This window comes from Trichomycterus rosablanca, chromosome 15, assembly GCF_030014385.1.
Source record: "Trichomycterus rosablanca isolate fTriRos1 chromosome 15, fTriRos1.hap1, whole genome shotgun sequence".
NCBI classification, from domain to species: domain Eukaryota; kingdom Metazoa; phylum Chordata; class Actinopteri; order Siluriformes; family Trichomycteridae; genus Trichomycterus; species Trichomycterus rosablanca.
The window spans coordinates 3,455,364-3,475,334 of NC_086002.1; the positions used below are offsets into that span (position 1 = coordinate 3,455,364).

The 19,971-nt window shown below is 41.3% G+C and overlaps 2 protein-coding genes across 3 annotated transcripts; both read left to right on the forward strand.

Moving 5' to 3' along the window:
• The first annotated feature begins 4,943 nt into the window (after positions 1-4,943).
• rasd3 (RASD family member 3) lies at positions 4,944-5,684 on the forward strand. The gene has a single exon (XM_063010821.1). The coding sequence runs from the start codon at positions 4,944-4,946 to the stop codon at positions 5,583-5,585; it is 642 nt and encodes a 213-aa protein (XP_062866891.1). The 3' UTR covers positions 5,586-5,684.
• Positions 5,685-7,853: 2,169 nt separating this feature from the next.
• On the forward strand, positions 7,854-15,989 carry plk1 (polo-like kinase 1 (Drosophila)). 2 transcript variants are annotated; one of them, XM_063009804.1, is made up of 11 exons: positions 7,854-8,216; positions 11,392-11,560; positions 11,679-11,823; positions 12,065-12,158; positions 12,748-12,970; positions 13,109-13,172; positions 13,251-13,351; positions 13,754-13,831; positions 14,750-14,904; positions 14,998-15,180; positions 15,453-15,989. In XM_063009804.1, exons 1-11 carry the CDS (start codon positions 7,854-7,856, stop codon positions 15,663-15,665), a joined length of 1,788 nt encoding a protein of 595 aa, XP_062865874.1. In that variant the 3' UTR covers positions 15,666-15,989. The 2 variants fall into 2 exon arrangements, with proteins under 2 accessions (XP_062865874.1, XP_062865875.1); XM_063009805.1 differs by having other exon boundaries at positions 13,115-13,172.
• The last annotated feature ends 3,982 nt before the right edge of the window (positions 15,990-19,971 follow it).

The window sequence follows — 19,971 nt, forward strand, 5'->3', positions numbered from 1 at the left end:
GGGAGGATAGGGGAGGAAAAGAAAAGGTTATGATCTTAATATGATCATAACACCCCCCCCCCACACACACACACACACACACATGAGATCTCCTCAGAGCAGGGGTGTGGGTAGCACTGTCGCCTCACAGCAAGAAGGTCCTAGGTTCGATCCCCAGGTGGGGGCGGTCCGGGTCCTTTCTGTGTGGAGTTTGCATGTTCTCCCCGTGTCCGTGTGTGTTTCCTCCCTCAGTTCAAAGACGTGCAAGTGAGGTGAATTGGAGATACAAAAATTGTCCATGACTGTGTTCGATATAACCTTGTGAACTGATTAATCTTGTGTGATGAATCTTCTTCCTTAACTTCCTTTGGGATTAATAAAGTATCTATCTATCTATCTATCTATCTATCTATCTATCTATCTATCTATCTATCTATCTATCTATCTATCTATCTATCTATCTATCTATCTATCTATCTATCTATCTATCTATCTATCTATCCATCCATCCATCCATCCATCCATCCATCCATCCATCCATCCATCCATCCATCCATCCATCCATCCATCCATCCATCCATCTATAGATAGACCAGGGGTGTCAAATTTGTTTTCCCTGAGGAGCAGCATCACTAAATTTAAATAAATAAGTAATAGTAATAGCCAAAATAACACACCCATGGAAAAATTAGAATAAGCTTTCATAACACAATCTGTTTATCTAAAGTAATATTTTTAAGCATGGCGCTCGGGTGGTTCAGCGGCCTGTTACAGGGTTCAAATCTTAGTTAGGCTATTGGCTGGTCGGGCGTCTACACAGACCTGATTGGCTGTGTCTGAGGAGGTGTCCAAAGCCAAGCCAGGGTATTCCTGCATGATGCCCAGTGTTTCAGTGGAATGGGACCTGTCACGACTCTGACCAGTATAAAGCGATGATGAAAATGAAATGAGCTTTCGGCCGGGCACAACACAACAACAATACCAGCACAACACACACTAACACACCACCACCATGTCAGTGTCACTGCAGTGCTGAGAATGATCCACCACCTAAATAATACCTGCTCTGTGGTGGTCCTGTGGGGGTCCTGACCATTGAAGAACAGCATGAAAGGGGGCTAACAAAGCATGTAGAGAAACAGATGGACTACAGTCAGTAATTGTAGAACTACAAAGTGCTTCTATATGGTAAGTGGAGCTGATAAAATGGAATGTGAGTGTAGAAACAAGGAGGTGGTTTTAATGTTATGGTTGATCAGTGTATATGAGGATCTGAAACTGTTTAATGTGACAAATGTGTAAATCAGGAGAGAGCAAATACTTTTTCATGGCAGTGTGTCTGTTGTTTGTTTCTGACCCTGTGCCATTCACCTAAAACACCTGAACCCAATAATTATAATAGGTGTCTAAATACTTATGGGCAAATAGTGTAACTGGGTCATAACAGTCTTTTCTATTTATTCTTTTTTTTAATATAAATATTCAGCAATCATTTAAATGGACTTATTTATACATTAGTGTAATAATTAACTGATGAATGATCGCTAACAGCATGCGTACAGATAAAGACTGTTTGCTGATGTGTAAAATGTAATAACCTTTATCAGAGCAGCACGAGGCTGCAGGAATAGCCTATAATACACAACACACCATCTGGGTTTATACAGGATTAGCAAATATACCAGTTTATATTGTGTTAACGGCATCATTTCCAGCCTGTGAACACAGATTTGGTTTATACTGGTTTTTGTCACATACCGTATATACAGTGTATCACAAAAGTGAGTACACCCCTCACATTTCTGCAAATATTTCATTATATCTTTTCATGGGACGACACTATAGAAATAAAACTTGGACATAACTTAGAGTAGTCAGTGTACAACTTGTATAGCAGTGTAGATTTACTGTCTTCTGAAAATAACTCAACACACAGCCATTAATGTCTAAATAGCTGGCAACATAAGTGAGTACACCCCACAGTGAACATGTCCAAATTGTGCCCAAAGTGTCAATATTTTGTGTGACCACCATTATTATCCAGCACTGCCTTAACCCTCCTGGGCATGGAATTCACCAGAGCTGCACAGGTTGCTACTGGAATCCTCTTCCACTCCTCCATGATGACATCACGGAGCTGGTGGATGTTAGACACCTTGAACTCCTCCACCTTCCACTTGAGGATGCGCCACAGGTGCTCAATTGGGTTTAGTCCATCACCTTTACCTTCAGCTTCCTCAGCAAGGCGGTTGTCATCTTGGAGGTTGTGTTTGGGGTCGTTATCCTGTTGGAAAACTGCCATGAGGCCCAGTTTTCGAAGGGAGGGGATCATGCTCTGTTTCAGAATGTCACAGTACATGTTGGAATTCATGTTTCCCTCAATGACCTGCAGCTCCCCAGTGCCAGCAACACTCATGCAGCCCAAGACCATGATGCTACCACCACCATGCTTGACTGTAGGCAAGATACAGTTGTCTTGGTACTTCTCACCAGGGCGCCGCCACACATGCTGGACACCATCTGAGCCAAACAAGTTTATCTTGGTCTCGTCAGACCACAGGGCATTCCAGTAATCCATGTTCTTGGACTGCTTGTCTTCAGCAAACTGTTTGTGGGCTTTCTTGTGCGTCAGCTTCCTTCTGGGATGACGACCATGCAGACCGAGTTGATGCAGTGTGCGGCGTATGGTCTGAGCACTGACAGGCTGACCTCCCACATCTTCAACCTCTGCAGCAATGCTGGCAGCACTCATGTGTCTATTTTTTATAGCCAACCTCTGGATATGACGCCGAACACGTGGACTCAACCTCTTTGGTCGACCCTGGCGAAGCCTGTTCCGAGTGGAACCTGTCCTGGAAAACCGCTGTATGACCTTGGCCACCATGCTGTAGCTCAGTTTCAGGGTGTTAGCAATCTTCCTTTAGCCCAGGCCATCTTTGTGGAGAGCAACAATTCTATTTCTCACATCCTCAGAGAGTTCTTTGCCATGAGGTGCCATGTTGAATATCCAGTGGCCAGTATGAGAGAATTGTACCCAAAACACCAAATTTAACAGCCCTGCTCCCCATTCACACCTGGGACCTTGACACATGACACCAGGGAGGGACAACGACACATTTGGGCACAATTTGGACATGTTCACTGTGGGGTGTACTCACTTATGTTGCAGCTATTTAGACATTAATGGCTGTGTGTTGAGTTATTTTCAGGAGACAGTAAATCTACACTGCTATACAAGCTGTACACTGACTACTCTAAGTTATATCCAAGTTTCATGTCTATAGTGTTGTCCCATGAAAAGATATAATAAAATATCTGCAGAAATGTGAGGGGTGTACTCACTTTTGTGATACACTGTAAGTTTTGAATGAAGAATATAAAATAAGAAAAAACAAATAGATGTCCGCTTGGAGCGGGCTGTAACTGTGACAGAATAACAGTCCACTAAAGTTGATCACAGGTTCTTCCACCTTTAGCAGCAACAACTTCAACCAATCACATTGCTTGTGGACTCTTCTTCGCCACATCAGATTACTTTCAAGCATTAACTGTCTATTTAAGGTCCCGCCACAGCATTCAGAGTGGGTTCAGGACTTTTCACTTTAAAACTTAGTTTAGATTATTAGGATTTTTTGGTAGAGAGCAAAATTCATGGTTCTATCAATTATAAAAACATAAACAATAATTATTAAATGATTAAGCCTGCATTAGATTTATGATCGATTGGTTATCGATCACCAAAGAGAAGTTGCAGCGTTAGAGCAGCAATTCACATACACCAAAAACACGTCTATGTAGTGCAAAAATAGACCTAAGCTCTAAAAGAATAAAAATAAAATAAACATTTTTTTTATTTTTTATAACATATGAAAAATTGTGTGACACGGTGGCTCGGTGGGTAGCACTGTTGCCTCACAGCAAGAAGGTCCTGCGTTCGATACCCAGGTGGAGCAGTCCGGGTCCTTTCTGTGTGGTGTTTGCATGTTCTCCCCGTGTCTGTGTGGGTTTCCTCCAGGTGCTCTGGTTTCCTCCCACAGTCCAAAGACGTGCAGTGAGGTTCACAGTCAAGAGGAAACCCACACAGACACGGGGAGAACATGCAAACTCCACACAGAAAGAACCCGGACCGCCCCACCTGGGGATCGAACCCACGACCTTCTTGCTGTTAGGTGCCATGACCGTGTTTGACATTAAACTTGTGAACTGATGAATCTTGTGTAACGAGTAACTACCGTTCCTGTCATGAATGTAACTATAGTGTAAAACATGACGTTAAAATCCTAATAAATAAATGATTATAAAATAGTACAATGTGATACTTCTGTTATCTTTTCAGAGGATTAGGCTATGTGTGAGTGATTATAAATTGTCACTGCAGTGGGCTGGAATACGAAAGAAATATAAAAAATATTCTTTATAAATAAATAAGATAAGATAAGATAAGATAAGATAAGATAAGATAAGATAAGATAAGATAAGATAAGATAAGACTTTATTGATCCCTTTAGGGAAATTAACTTGTTACAGCAGTATGAACACAGGAAAAACAGAAAGAAATACAACTAAGTAAAAAATATTGCACATAGTGTGTAGTTATTTACTCTAAAAAATATCTAAAAAATAATATATACATAAAAAATATGCAAAATTTATTAGGTTATTGCACTTATTGTAAATAAATTACATATTGCACTTGTTATTACACCCAACATGGAAGATTAGATATATTAAATATGAATGTATTCATTATAAAGTTCTAAATTCAGACACACTTGTGACGCTGTGCATCCAGACGCCCACACTATTGGTCACCACTGTCCAGGCGGGGGCGGTTCAGATGAATATAAGGAGGCTGGGAGGTTTGTTTGATGCTCCTAGTTTCTGGCTTGGACGCTACAGCCAAAGTATTGAGGTTCCTTCGTGTCTGAGGGACCAGAATTGAATGTCTGAGGCGATTTGAAAGTATGACTTCGCTGTCGGTACCGGAGCGGCGGACGGTGCGCATCGTGTTCCTGGGCGCAGCCGGCGTGGGGAAGTCTGCACTGATCGGGCGCTTCCTGCACGAGCGGTTCGAGCCGCGGCACGCGCGCACCGTGGAGGAGCTGCACGTGCTGGAGTGCGAGCTGGAGGGCGCGCGGGTGCGCCTGGAGATCCTGGACACGAGCGGCAGCTACGCGTTCCCGGCCATGCGCGCGCTGCGGATCCGCGCGGCGGACGCGCTGGCGATCGTGTACTCGGCGCGCGATGAGGAGTCGCTGCGGGAGGCGCGCCGGCTGCGGGACGAGATCACCGAGCTCAAGGGCGAGGCGTTCGACGCGGTCGCCGTGGTGGAGAACAAGGCGGACCTGGTGAGCCGCAGCCGCACCGAGACCGCGTGCACCATGCGCGCCGTGGAGGAGGAGTGGAGCGCGGGGTTCGTCAGCGCGTCCGCGCGCACCGGCCACAACGTCGTGTCGGTGTTCCGCGAGCTGCTGGCGCGCGCACAGCTGCCCAGTCGGGTGAGTCCGGCACTGCGCAGGCGCACGGAGATCATGGACAGGGACTGCGGGGCCACATCATGCAAGAAAGCGCCCATGAGGAAGAACAAAAGCTGCGTCGTGTCATAAAAAACTATAACTATACATGAACATGCACGTGTGTGTCGATCTTATGCATCACAGTGATGCTGTGCAGACTTTTTGCTGACAGTTTATGTGCCAGTGGTAGTGGCGTAACTACAGGGGGGGCAGGTGCACTGGGGCCCATGGCAAGGGGGGGGGGGGGGGGGGGGGTTCCTCCACGACAAGAACTCAACCACCCACTTCACTACCCCCCCATTGGCTGCAGGTATTATGCATGTATTATGGCAAGCCAAACAGCAAATATATAACAATCACTGATATATATGGAATAATATCAATATGGAATAATATATATATCTGACATTTGTTGAGGGGGCCCAAAGTTTAGTTTTTTTTGCACTGGGGCCCATGAGCTCCTAGTTACGCCACTGGCCAGTGGTGCTTTAGGGCTGTAAACCAAAAGTGCTGGAGCTGTAAATCTGTGTAAAAGTTTATATGGGAGCGGTGCTCTGCTTACATTTTTGTAAACGAATAAACAAAACTTATATCAATCCTGTCAGTAACTCAATATGTTTCATAATGTTTGTTTGTTTATTAAGATTTAATGTTATGTTTTACAGTGATGCTGTACGTCCAAATTTACAACGCAGACTCTTTTTCCTGACAGTTTATGTGCCAGTGGTGCTTCAGAGCTGTAAAGGTTTATATGGGAGCTGTGCTCTGCTTACATTTTTGTAAATGAATAAACAAAACTTATATCAATCCTGTCAGTAACTCAATATTTTTCATAATGTTTGTTTGTTTATTAGGATTTTAGATTAGATTAGATTCAACTTTATTGTCATTGTGCAGAGTAAGCAAGTACAGATCCAACGAAATGCAGGAGCATCTAACCAGAAGTGCAAGATAGAGATTATTTACATATATAATACAGGTAAAGTGCAGAAGTGACCAGATAAGTTAAATGAGGAGACATATAAGAATATTAAACAGAAAATTTTGATATTAAACAGATAATGATGATTGTACAGTGTATAGACTAATATGTATTTACAGAGTAATGGAAGGTGACTAAAGTGGCTACATAAATGGGTAATGAATGAGAATAAAGTGAAGTATATAAGTATAGCAGATATGTACAGTATATACATTATTGTTGTGCTGGGGTAAGTAGTGCACCAGTGCCATGTGCAAATTTGAAAAATACTGATGGTATATACAGTTGAAATGATAAATTTGTAAAAAGTACAGAGTTCAATGTGGTACATGTGCAGTGATATTTTTACATTGGAGTGGTAGAGTTTAGCAGGGTTCTTTTCCTGAGCCTGCTGGTATGAGAGCGGAGCTTGCCACAGTTGCCCTCGGCTTGCTCAACAGGGGGTTTTGTATCTGTTGGTCCTGGATTTTGTAAAGTTGCTTTGAGACAATGTCTATTGTAAAAAGCGCTATATAACGAAAGTTGACTTGACTCCTGTAACGCCTGCCAGACGGAAGTAAGGTGAAAAGTCCATGGGTAGGATGAGAAACATCCTTGATAGTGTTCCTCACTCTGCCCACGCACCTGGTGGACAGGAGGTGGTTTTAATGTTATGGCTGATCGGAGTGCATTACATTTATTATCCCAATGCATTGGCATTGCAAGTGATCGATTTTTGATCTTTTAGATATGCATGGCACCAGCAAGTGTGAGTGATTATAAATTGCCACTGCAATCTACAATGTGCTAATATACAAATACATACTAATCTTGTATTACAATGTACTGTACTTCAATAATGTCCAGACTTGCACACCCCGCCTGTGTGCCAGGACTTGTATTATGAATAAAGCGCCGCTCCTCCATGATCCTGTACTGATCACGTCGAGTTGAAGCTCTTGGAAATTCAAATCGGAGCGGCCAATCAGAGCGAGGCAGGCGCGAGGACCAATCAGAGGAGGCGCTCACGGGAGAGCCAATCAGACGCGGCGTTAACGAACAGGGCAGAATTTAAAATGTTGCATTAGGCATTTACAACAGAGCAGCTGGATCACACTACACACACACACCACGGGGCTTTATTATTACTCTGTTTCTTTATTATTACTCTGTTTCTTTATTATTTAACATGTTTCGCTATGTTTAGTGTTAAATAAGTTAAAGCTGCGTTTGTACACTTTGTCAGGGTGAAGGTCGCGTTAGGTTTAGGACGATTTCGCGTTAGTTTTGATTTGAAATCTGCGGCTGGTTTGATTTGACTTGAATCATCTCTGATTGTTCGGATATTTTGATAATTCAGGTCGATATAACTCCTCTTTGGTGCACTTTCTCTCACGATGAGCGCTGGAATGGCGAAGGCGGTGAAGCCTTCCTCTCACGCCGACCCCAAATCTGCTCTCCTGAAGGAGATCCCAGATATCCTGGTGGATCCCCGCACCAGAAAGCACTACATGCGGGGACGCTTCCTCGGTAAAGGAGGCTTTGCCAGGTGCTATGAGATCACGGACATGGACACGAACGAGGTCTTTGCAGGAAAAGTGGTTCCCAAGTCGCTTTTAATGAAGCCGCATCAGAAAGAGAAGATGAGCACCGAGATCGCCATCCACAAGAGTCTGGATAATCCGCATGTGGTCGGGTTTCATGGCTTCTTCGAGGACGACGACTTCGTGTTTGTTGTGTTGGAGATCTGTAGAAGAAGGGTAAGTTTACCATGTCATGTACAGGCAACCCTGTAGTGCACTACTTAGGGTGTGTAGGGGGCACTGTGCCACTTGGAATTCAGTTAACTTGCCCTTCTTAGACTATAGACATGACACATGCATCAAGATTCAGTTTGGAATTCATTAAGGCTTATCATTCAATAATTTCCCACAATCATAGTTCAAACACATGTGGGGGATTTTTTTTTTTTGTGCCAATGTTGGGATATAAACCCAAACCAAGCTTCCCCATAGGCTTACAGGTGTTTCTTTCCCCTTAAAGGTCATCCTCCAAAACCATAACAAACCCTTTTATTAAGTCTAAACATTCAGGCGAATTTCAAATACAATCCTTAATCATTACTGTACATTACATATGCATCAAGATTCAGTTTGGAATGCATTAATGATGTTCTTTCTTCCTTAAAGGTCATCCTCCAAGACCATACTTGGGTTTGAAGTGTTACTTATGTTCTAGCAGATTCAAATTCATGACAGGCCCTGAAATTAAGTCCAAACATTCAGGCAAATTTCAATCACAATCCATAATCATTACTGTACATTACATATGCATCAAGATCATATGCATATGCATCAAGTTTGGAATTCATTAAGTGTTCCATCACCCAATCATTTCCTAAAATCATAGTTCAAAAACATGTGGGGGATTTTGTTTTTAGCCAATGTTGGTCTGACAACACAAACCAAGCTTCACCATAGGCTTAGAGGTTGCTGTTCATGATGTACATGATGATTTTTTCTCCTTAAAGGTCATCCTTCGAGACCATACTTGGGTTTGAAGTGTTAGTTATGTTCTAGCAGAACATGGTTTGAAATTAAGTCTGAACCTTTAGGCAAATTTCAGTGACTGGTTATCTTTCTTGGCAATATGACTCTAGTGATACAATCCTTAATTCTTAATAATTGCTGGAACATTGCATATGCATCAATACTCAGTTTGGAATTCATTAATGGTTATATTACCCAGTAATTCCCCAAAATCATAGTTCAAATTGTCCAATAATATGTAAACTATGGCTCGGCTGGTTCCCAATAAGTGTATGCCCTTAACCGCTCTACAATAATCACCCAAATGAACTGACCATTGGTCTTTTAGATATGAGCACTAGCTATAGTGTTTAGGGAACCATTAGGGAACCGGCCCCTTTGGGCTACATTTTAGGGTTTGATTAAACTATGCAAAATATGGCTTGGTTGCTTCCCAGTTAGTTCTTGGTTATACTTAAAGCCTGGAGTTAAACTGAGTCAGTCAGTGAATTTTGGATCAGTTTTTTTGGTATATTTTAATTTATTTCCAAAGGCATCATGAGGTATATATGATGGCCATGTGTATATATATATATATATATATATTGGCCATGATGTGTGGCTTTTACATCAAGTCTTGCCTCTTTAAGCGAGTACTAACCATTTAAGAATGATCTTATAGAGTAAATACTCTTAACTAAAGCTAGTTTACTGGCAAACTATCTTCTCCCTCAGCCAGTGGTCTAAAACAAGTGAATCTGCACTACATACTAGTACTGCGTACTACGTACTGCATACTTGTCTAGTACGTTAAAAAATAGCATTGACTCTGTATGGTTCACATACTGTTTAGTACGTTAGTATGCGACCATACTCATACTCAACGTTAGCTAATCCCAAACAATGTCTGAGTTATTTATCTTCATCTGTGGAAATGTTTGCTTATGAATACAATAAAACATACAGAAGTGGTAAATAATGTAAATATGTAGTTTTAAATGTATATAATTACACGTTAAAGCAGGTTACCAGCCGGCGTCCTGGCTCAAAATGGGATTTTAAACCGTCGGATGTGACGTCACAGCCGACGCTTCAGCTCGCAGTTTGAATTCGCTCGAGCGAAGCTAATTTAAAAACCTTTAAATCATTTAAGTTTTATTAAGCATTTTGCACATAAAAATACAATATTTTAGTGGTTACGTGTTCCTTTACTTACTGAATCATGGTTTAATGAAGTGGCGTTTTTATTTCAGTTTGTCCAACGTTTCCAAGCTAAAGTATGCTAACAGTAACGTACCAAGGTCACATGTTTCCTACTGATGGATTTTATTAAGAAAATAAACTTCCCACAAAAAATCATCCAAAAACCCAATAAAACCAGTACTATAATTCTCTAGGATAAGATCAATGGCTAAAGCATACAGCTGTATAAATGTATACAGTTGTAAAGTTGGCTTTGGCATGACCTGAGCCCATTGTAGTGATTGAAAATGTGCCTCCTCTGTGCCCATATAAATAAGTCCTTTATCCACACTAACAAACACACACACTGACTGACTGCCCGGCACTAAACACAGAAAGACTGAGAGTCTTTACCGAAAACGATATATAAAACCTGCTGAAAACATCACCAGCGAAAACACTGACCTTTTTGACACATTTAAATCTACTACATCTTTTATAATGTTTTAAAATGACAGACTGAGGCTATTTATACCGTGGTACATAGGTTGCATCCTTAATGTGCTGATACGGTGTTAAATTCAAACGAACAAACAAAATAAGTGCTTTATACCCTATCAGGTAAGTGGATGGGGGAGAAATTTTTGTCAGGATAAAACCCCATTCTGTCAAAGTTCAACTGAGCTTCACCATAGGCTTAGAGGTTGGTATTCATGATGATACAGGTGCTTTTTCCTTGCTGGTCATCCTCCAAGACCATAGGTGTGGAGTGTCACTTATGTTCTAGCAGATTCAAATTTAAATTCACGACAGACCCTTTTATTATTGGTTCTGATAAGTCTGTGAACACCCAGTCAAATTTCAGTGACTGGTTATCTATCTGTCTTGAAAAAAATGGCTCTAGCAATATGATCCTTAACAATTTGCTAGTGGAAGAAAATCTATAATGCAGTTCCTTGTTAGTTATTGTATGCTTATTGTTAAAATCAGCAGAAAAGAAAAAATCACATTCTTTGCAATGTTGGTGCATTTAAATCCAAGACATCCTGTTTTACCCTGTAATGTTTGCATTTCCAGTGTGCTAAATATAATTCAGTCCAGTCCTTATAAAACCAACAGAACATTTCATGATTTCATGTATGACTATTGTCTTGATCTGAGTTAAAACAACTTTGAGCTGTTTAATGATTACATGTGTTGACATGTCTCTATTTTATTGTTCCAGTCCCTTTTAGAGCTTCACAAGCGTAGGAAAGCTGTAACTGAGCCCGAGGCGAGGTACTTCATGCGCCATACCATCCAGGGTGTCCATTACCTCCATAACAACAGAGTTATCCACCGTGATCTTAAACTGGGCAACTTGTTTATCAATGATGAAATGGAGGTTAAAATTGGCAAGTCCTACTTTTTTACTTTCAATAAAACCTGCATGTTCAAATGTACATTTGGTATGGTATGTCTGTACATTTCGAATTCTACTTCTTGTAAGTCATATTACCCATATTTCTCTAGGTGACTTTGGCCTAGCCACCAAGATCGAGTTTGATGGCGAGCGGAAGAAGACGTTGTGTGGCACACCGAACTACATCGCACCTGAAGTGCTTTGCAAAAAAGGCCACAGTTTCGAGGTGGACGTCTGGTCCCTGGGCTGCATTCTGTAAGAGCCTTTTATTGATCGTAACTGGTTTACATTTTGATGTTTTCTGTATAACTGCAAGCATTTTGTAAACAGGGCTTGATGTGATTAGGTGGTTTTGGCCCTAACATGGGTCTAAAAAGAGCATGTACCTGTGTCAGGTTCTTGACCCATTTTTGTCTATATTTTGGTCTTTGCAACATTAAGTTGACCAAATTAAACAGGAATGTCGAATTATGTACTTTTTATTTATCTATTTAAGGTACACACTTCTGGTTGGTAAGCCACCATTCGAGACATCCTGTCTGAAGGAGACCTACGTCCGCATCAAAAAGAATGAGTACACCATACCCAGGGTTAGTAGTGAACTAATCTAGATGGTTTGCTTTATCATTAGTGAATGATTGCATGTATTTTGTTATGGTTATGTATAAATGTCTCTCTAATGTACATATATATGGCTATTTAATTAGCATTAAGTATGTATTTTTAGTCCATAATACGCATATAACTTCAAATATCTGGGACGTGACTAAAATACATCAGCCTCACAATAAGAAAAAAGAAGAATTAAACACCGATCATGCCATAAGTAACACTGTGTATAAAGTGATGTAAAACTTAAATAAACTATACTTCACAAAGGAGCAGTGAACACACAGTTGCTTGATCTTTGATGGGATGAAGCCGATTCTGTAATAGCCTGGGATTTATTTTCTTATTTCTATGGTTTAAAAGTTTGCATTTTCTCCTGGTCTATTCCTCTCGATGTGCTTTCATGCAGATTTAATAAAAATCCTTGGAATAGTACAAAGTAAATGAGATCTATTCCTAAATCCAGCAAATAGTGTTGCCATAGTGTACATATAAAAACCTTATTGCTAAAACTGGCTGTTTATTTTACTGTCACACATTTACTCTTGCTTTCTTTGTCTTAACACGTAGCACATCAACCCAGTGGCGGCTGCACTAATCCGCCGGATGCTGCACGCAGACCCCACGCTCCGACCCTCTGTGGCAGACCTGCTTTCAGACGAGTTTTTCACCTCAGGTTACATTCCCTTGAGACTGCCCACTTCCTGCCTCACTGTACCTCCGAGGTTTTCCATCGCTCCCTCCAGCCTGGAGGCCGGCCTGCATCGGAAACCCCTCACAGCTTTGAATAAAGGTACATGGTTTTTTAATGAAGTGTCCAGCAAGCTCATGGTCAGGTGTTCACATACATTCTGACCATACGGATTACATTTATATTTGTCACACTGTATGCTTTGGGTTTGTAACTTGCCTAACCTGACTTTCAACGCAGAAACAGATAGTCCAGTTGAGAAAATGGGAAAAGTGGAGCAACCACAAAAGGAGGAACCACAAAGGTCAGAGTTCGTCTCTTTGCCCTCTTTATAATGCGGTTCCGCTTTTGATGTTACAACGTATTGGATGGTTGTGTACAGGGAGGGAGCCGAACAGCCCGACTGCCACCTGACTGACATGCTGCAGCAGCTGACAGTCGTCAACACAGCCAGACCATCGGAGAGAGAACTCATCAGACAAGGTTGTTTCTTTTGTCCATGAATCCCCCGTACAAACAACTGGAAGCAATATGACTAACTGTGAGGGTGTAAAATGCTATATAAGGAATGAAAAAATCACTCTCGACCACCCTAATCCATATATACAGTCTTTTATATAAATTTTTATTAAGAAACATATCAACATCGACATTTTATAGATGTAACCTCTAATTCAGCCACGGTAATAGCCATAGCAGCTGATCTAGAATTAAGAAACGAGCACACACTGCTGTGATGGTGTGGGTGTTTACAATCACTGGTGATTTGTATAGATCTATTCAGTTGTAAACAGCATTAGATAACATTGAATATTTTCCTACATGCACTTGTATACATGTGTACCGGACTGACTCTTTATTCTTTATATTTATTTTCTAAAACAGAGGAAGCTGAGGACCCAGCCTGCAATCCCGTTTTCTGGATCAGCAAATGGGTCGACTACTCAGATAAATATGGTCTCGGTGAGTAGTCGTACTCGTGAGCTTTAATAAAGAGAATTTAGACAGGACCGTGATGTCTGATCTACAGTCGAGTTGCCAGTGAGCACCGGGGGTGGATCAGGGTCTAAACGATCTGTTGGTATGAAATGAATGAATGAGTTTGAGTCCGTTTTGATTTAAAACCCATGAAGATGCTGTTTTGCAAACAAAACTCCCTAATGTAGCCAAATTAAAACAGTTCTACAAAAAATATTGGGGCAAAATTTCCTGACCTTTTCCTAGATCTTAACAATCGTATTGCGTGGCTAAGTGGGTAGCACTGTCTCCTCACGGCAAGAAGGTCCTGGGTTTGATATCCAGGTGGGGCGGTCCGTGTCCTTTCTGTGTGGAGTTTGCATGTTCTCCACGTGTCCGCATAGGTTTCCTCTGGGTGCTCCGGTTGAAGACACTAAATTGTCCATGACTGTTTTATATAAACTTGTGAACTGATTAATCCTGTGTAATGAGTAACTACCGTTCCTGTCATGAATGTAACCTAAAATCCTAATAAACAAACACATGATCCTGTTGAGGGCCACGGTGGGTCCAGTTAAACACTGGCCCCACCAGGCAGATCACTTAAATGTTTGGTGTGGTCAATATATTAATAAAAAATCAACAGTACGCAAATAATAATTCAAAACTCAAAGGATTAAGACAAAATTACTTGTTAGTGGAGCTAATCTGGAAAACTGCAGATAACTATGGTACCATATTTAAATGCATTTAAAATGCATAACGTTTATATATCAGAATATTCTTGAATTTAACAGTAGCCAGTCTGCTGAGTGGCCTTCTAATCATACACCAATTAAGTTGAAGCCTGGCCTGACCTAGACAGCGTGTCTTTAACTTCATGGCTTAAACCTCTAACATTAAACAAACTGCTTCTTATACCAGGTTATCAGCTGTGCGATAACAGCGTCGGGGTCTTGTTCAACGACTCCACCCGTCTGATCATGTACGAAGACGGCGACAGCCTTCAGTACATCGACCGCAACACCGCCGAGTCCTACCTCAGCGTCCGCTCCTATCCCGCCACGCTCGCCAAAAAGGTGCGTACACGATCGGTCAGTGTTTAGGACTGGGATTGTTGTACTGGGATTCACCCTCATGACCACCTTCTTTCTTTATTACTTCTTTATTAGATCACGCTGCTGAGGTATTTCAGGAACTACATGAGCGAGCACTTGCTGAAAGCGGGCGCCAACATAACGCCACGCGACGGCGACGAGCTCACCCGCCTGCCTTACCTCCGCCACTGGTTCCGTACGAAGAGCGCCATCGTGCTGCACCTGAGCAACGGCACCGTCCAGATCAACTTCTTCCAGGTTCGTATCGCTTCCATGGTTCCTTCAGGGCAGCACAGTGGCTTAGTGGGTAGCACCGTCGCCTCACAGCGAGAAGGTCCTGGGTCCGATTCCCAGGTGGGGAGCGGTCTGGGTCCTTTCTGTGTGGAGTTTGCTTGTTCTCCCCGTGTCTGTGGGTTTCCTACGGGAGCTCCGGTTTCCTCCCACAGTCCAAAGACGTGAAATTGAATTGGAGATACAAAATTGTCCATTTGGTATTTTGGTATATAAACCCTCTCCCGCTCTTATTTCAGGACCACACAAAGCTGATCCTGTGCCCGCTGATGGGCGCCGTGACGTACATCAACGAGCGGCGTGAATTCTGCACCTACAAGATTAGCCTGATCGAGGAGTACGGCTGCTGCAAGGAGCTGGCCTCACGCATGCGCTACGCCCGCAGCATGGTGGAGAAGCTGCTGTCCTGTAAGAACACAGCCAGCGCTCCCGCCGCCTCCGCCGCCCGCTAGTCTACCGACCGGTCGTGGATTCTTCTTTTTTTTTACAAGTCTTATATTTGCGTGACTGAACCCTGTGAACCCTCCTCATAGGGGTTGTGTACCTAGTCCTGTTTCTTGTTCTTGTCCTTTCCTTTCTCTCCCCTCCTCCCGTCCCATTCGGGTGGGAAGCTTAATGTGAACGTGGTCGTTTTCTGCTGCATCATGTTTTTCTCTGTTTACTGTTTGTTCTTTTTAAGATGCTCAGTTACTCTTCGTCTATCATATGTATAAAAGCTTTAGACTGGATAATATCAACAAGTTATTGAGATTTTATTAAAGTGCCCATTTAATAAAGCTCTTGTGTTGGCGTGTTCTCTACACCAAATGCTTTTTAATGATCTATATTCAAAGGGTGGCTCAGTGGGTCGCACTGTCGCCTCACAGCAAGGTCCTGGGTTCAATCCCCAGGTGAAGCAGTCCGGGTCCTTTCTGTGTGAAGTTTGCATGTTCTCCTCATGTCTGTGGGTTTATTCCAGAAGCTCCGTTTCCTCTCACAGTCCAAAGACATGCAAATGAGGTGAATTGGAGATACAAAATGACTTAATGTCCATGGCTTTGACATTTAAATACTTGAACTGATGGATCTTGTGTAATGAGTAACTATCGTTCCTGTCATTTACATTTTCAGCATTTAGCAGACGCTTTTACCCAAAGTGACTTAGAGTAAACAGTCTAAGCAATTGGGGGTTAAGGGCCATGCTCAAGGGCCCAACAGTGCAACCTGACAGTGGTGGGGTTTGAACCAGCGACCTTCTGCTTACTAGTCCAGTACCCTAACCGTTAGGCTACATTGACTTAAGAACAGCCCTTCAGACCCAATTAAATTCATAAGTCAAAATGTTCGTTAGTTAAACCTATTTTTTTTCCATAAGAAATAATGTAAACAGAATTAATCTGTACCAGACCTCCCAACCCCCCCCCCTTCCCTAACCTTTCTAATGTCTTAAATGCTCTTTTTTGTTATAAATACGAGTATATTTTCCCTTAAATCTTAAATTATTGAATAGACATTTCTATAATAAACAATAATACACATTAGTACTGTACTGTACATACATAAATCACATTTCAGTACAGTACGTGTGCTGTATCATACACCATAATACATTTCCTTCTTTTTTATAAAATGTATCAACCAGAAACAATAAATCTTTTAAAAATTTTCTTTCTTTATTTCAGTAGTGTTGTATTTTGTAGGTGTAATTGCACGAAAGAAAGAATACTTTACCGAGTTGAATTCCTCCTTCTCTCTCATCACTCACTGTCCCCTCTGTCTGATACAGTGACACCTCCTGGCAGGAGTAATTATACAACAACAAATAGTGATTTTTTTTTTTTTTTTTTCATTTTCTCACCACTACGCTTCCTCTGCACCTTCTTTGGGGAAATTTTAATATTGAATTTTACAAAATATCAAATAAAACTACCGTCCGCTGTTCGAATGTTAGCTCACTGTGTATATATATATACTGTATATATATACACAGAGAGAGAGACGGTCGGAGTCAACTTGTTCGTAACGTCACGTGTTTCACTAATTTCGGTTCGTAATCCAAAATTTGTTCGTATGTTACGTTGAAAAAGATCGTTCGTAACCTGAAATGTTCGTATGGTAAACCGTTCAAAACTCAAGGGTCTACTGTATATATTGAATTGACATTGGAATAAGTAGAGCTGAGAAATACATGCTTGGTGAATTTCCTTTTTAAAATGTTTAGATTCCCAGGCCAGCTGTCAATATTCAACAATATTTAGTTTTGATTGGAAAAATCACTGAAAACTGTCGGAGAAGAAACAAATATATGGCTATTTCTACTCCAAAACATCTCAAACCTGAGTGAATTAGCCAAATCTTAAGTGACTTTCAGAAACTGACCTTCCATTTGGGTTTAAAGCAACTGGCATGCATTGATGTTCCTGTTTTCATCCTCTTTCATGGTCCTGGGTTCAATTCCCAGGTGGAGCAGTCAGGGTCCTTTCTGTGTGGAGTTTGCATGTTCTCCCCGTGTTTGTGTGGGTTTCAAAGACGTGCAAGTGAGATGAATTGGAGATACAAAATTGTCCATGACTGTGTTTAACATTAAACTTGAACTGGTGAATCTTGTGTAACCAGTAACTACCTGACCTGTCATGAATGTAACCAAAGTGTGTAAAACATGATGTAAAACCTCTCTCATTGGCTAAATCACGCTGTTTAGCTCTAGCGCTTTCTTAACATGTTACACTGCAGTCCCCAGTTCATGTGAAAGCTTTTCCCACTTGCAAGAAATCACTTCATATTTCAGCACACACGTTTTAGTCGAGCACAGTGTTGTGAGGGCGCTTTGTGATGGCAACCTGGACAACTTGCTATTCATGAGCCAGTTCTACTTCTCAGAAAATGCTTGCTAGGAATGTGAGGTTGTCTGTCCATGAGTTGAAGCTGACCTGTTACTAAATGATGTAGAATGACACTATGTGCTAAACCAATGCAGGTTCATGTCTGAATGATGGACTTGTAATGGCACTCCAATGGTTCCATCACTGAGAGAAAGCAATTACGACCTGAAGCGTTGAGGGATTAATTACAGTGACATTTATTTTTCAGTCTGGTTTAAAAAGGCATCAATTTATAGTGAAAATATAACATTTAAAACAGTACACTTTACTTCATGTAACTGAGAGTATAAATAAATCCAAAGTAATGTATACAGCAATCGTTCTATACATCGGCCCTTTCTCTCGACATGAAAAGGCTATTCGGTTAAAATTTTATTTAAAAAAAACCTTTTTTATAGCTGTTTAGCTATCTGAATCAAGAATACAGCAATTAATGTATAAAATGATATCAAATGCAGTTCATGGGCACAATTCAGTGTAAAATATGACAGTACAAGAGGTGGACAAAAAATGGTAACACCACAGGAAAATAAAGCCTGACTTAAATAAAGCAAATCGGCTGTACATGAGTTTTATTCCATTCACTGCCAATAAACAGCATGTGATATGTAAAAATGATGTGAGATTTCACATCACAAGTAGCTGGAAGCAAATAACAGAGTTCTAGTGAATCCAAAAAATAGAAGTCTGAATGACATAGCCGAGAACATCAGAGGTCCAAGGTAAAACCTGCTGATTAGACATCAAGGCAATGCTGGGAGTCAGATTTTTATGTATATCAATGATGAACTCTGAGCAAATGAAGACAAATTCCTCCTTATGTTTGGGCAGAGCTGAACGATTTCTTCAACCCATAATGTCTTCTACCAACCGTTAAGCCCAGTCAGGGATCCATAATGGTATGGGCACCTGGTGGAACCCATTAGGTCCAATGACTAAATATATGGAGCATCCTATGGTGCAAACACTTAATAAAAGTGGGCAGATGAACACTGTGTTGAAGTCATGTGACTCTCATGGTCACAACAATCACCAGATTTATACACCTTTGAAAAGGTACCTGACTCCGGACCATTTAGGAACTGTCTGACCATGTAGGAACACAAATTTCCAGAAGCGTTCCAGTGATGCAAAATAATAGAAGTCTAAAAGTCTAAAACCTGCTGATTAGACACCAAGGCGATGCTGGGAGTCAAATCTTTATGTATACTGAAGATGGACCCCTGAGCAAATAAAGACTAATTCTTACTCATGTTTGGGCAGAGCTGAATGATTCCTTTAACCCATAATGTCTTCTACCAACCCTTAAGCCCAGTCAGGGATCCATAATGATATTATCACTTGGTGGAAACCATTAGGTCCAAGGACAAAATAAACGGGGCACCATGTGGTGGGCTGATGAACACCGTCATGTGACTTTCATGATTTCACCAATCACCAGATTTATACACCTTTGAAAGCTACAAAAGGTCTGCAGAATAGCTGAATGTTTGGAAAAATACAGTCATTATCAAAATACTGAGTAGTCTGAAACACAAGCCTTGTAACACCAGGTCATGCTGCATCAAAACTGTAAACAGAAGAACTGTAGAGCTGCTGTCGATGACATGAATAATACGAGCAACCTAGCTCGTACCAGCGGATTTAAACAGCCAAAAGAACAAATTAAAAACAAATGTCTTTTCAGTGGCTTTAATGCCTGTAAAACATGTTTCCCTTTTGTTTTCTCCACTTGTATTTAAAAAAATCTCCAACCAACCAGATTTAAAACAAACCGTGACAAATTATGTGATATAAAAAACCAACGTTATAGAATCTAGTCACTGTATCTAGTGTAATCTAGTCATTGTATTAGCAAAAAACACCCGCTCTGTAGTCCCAGCCAATGAGAAATCTG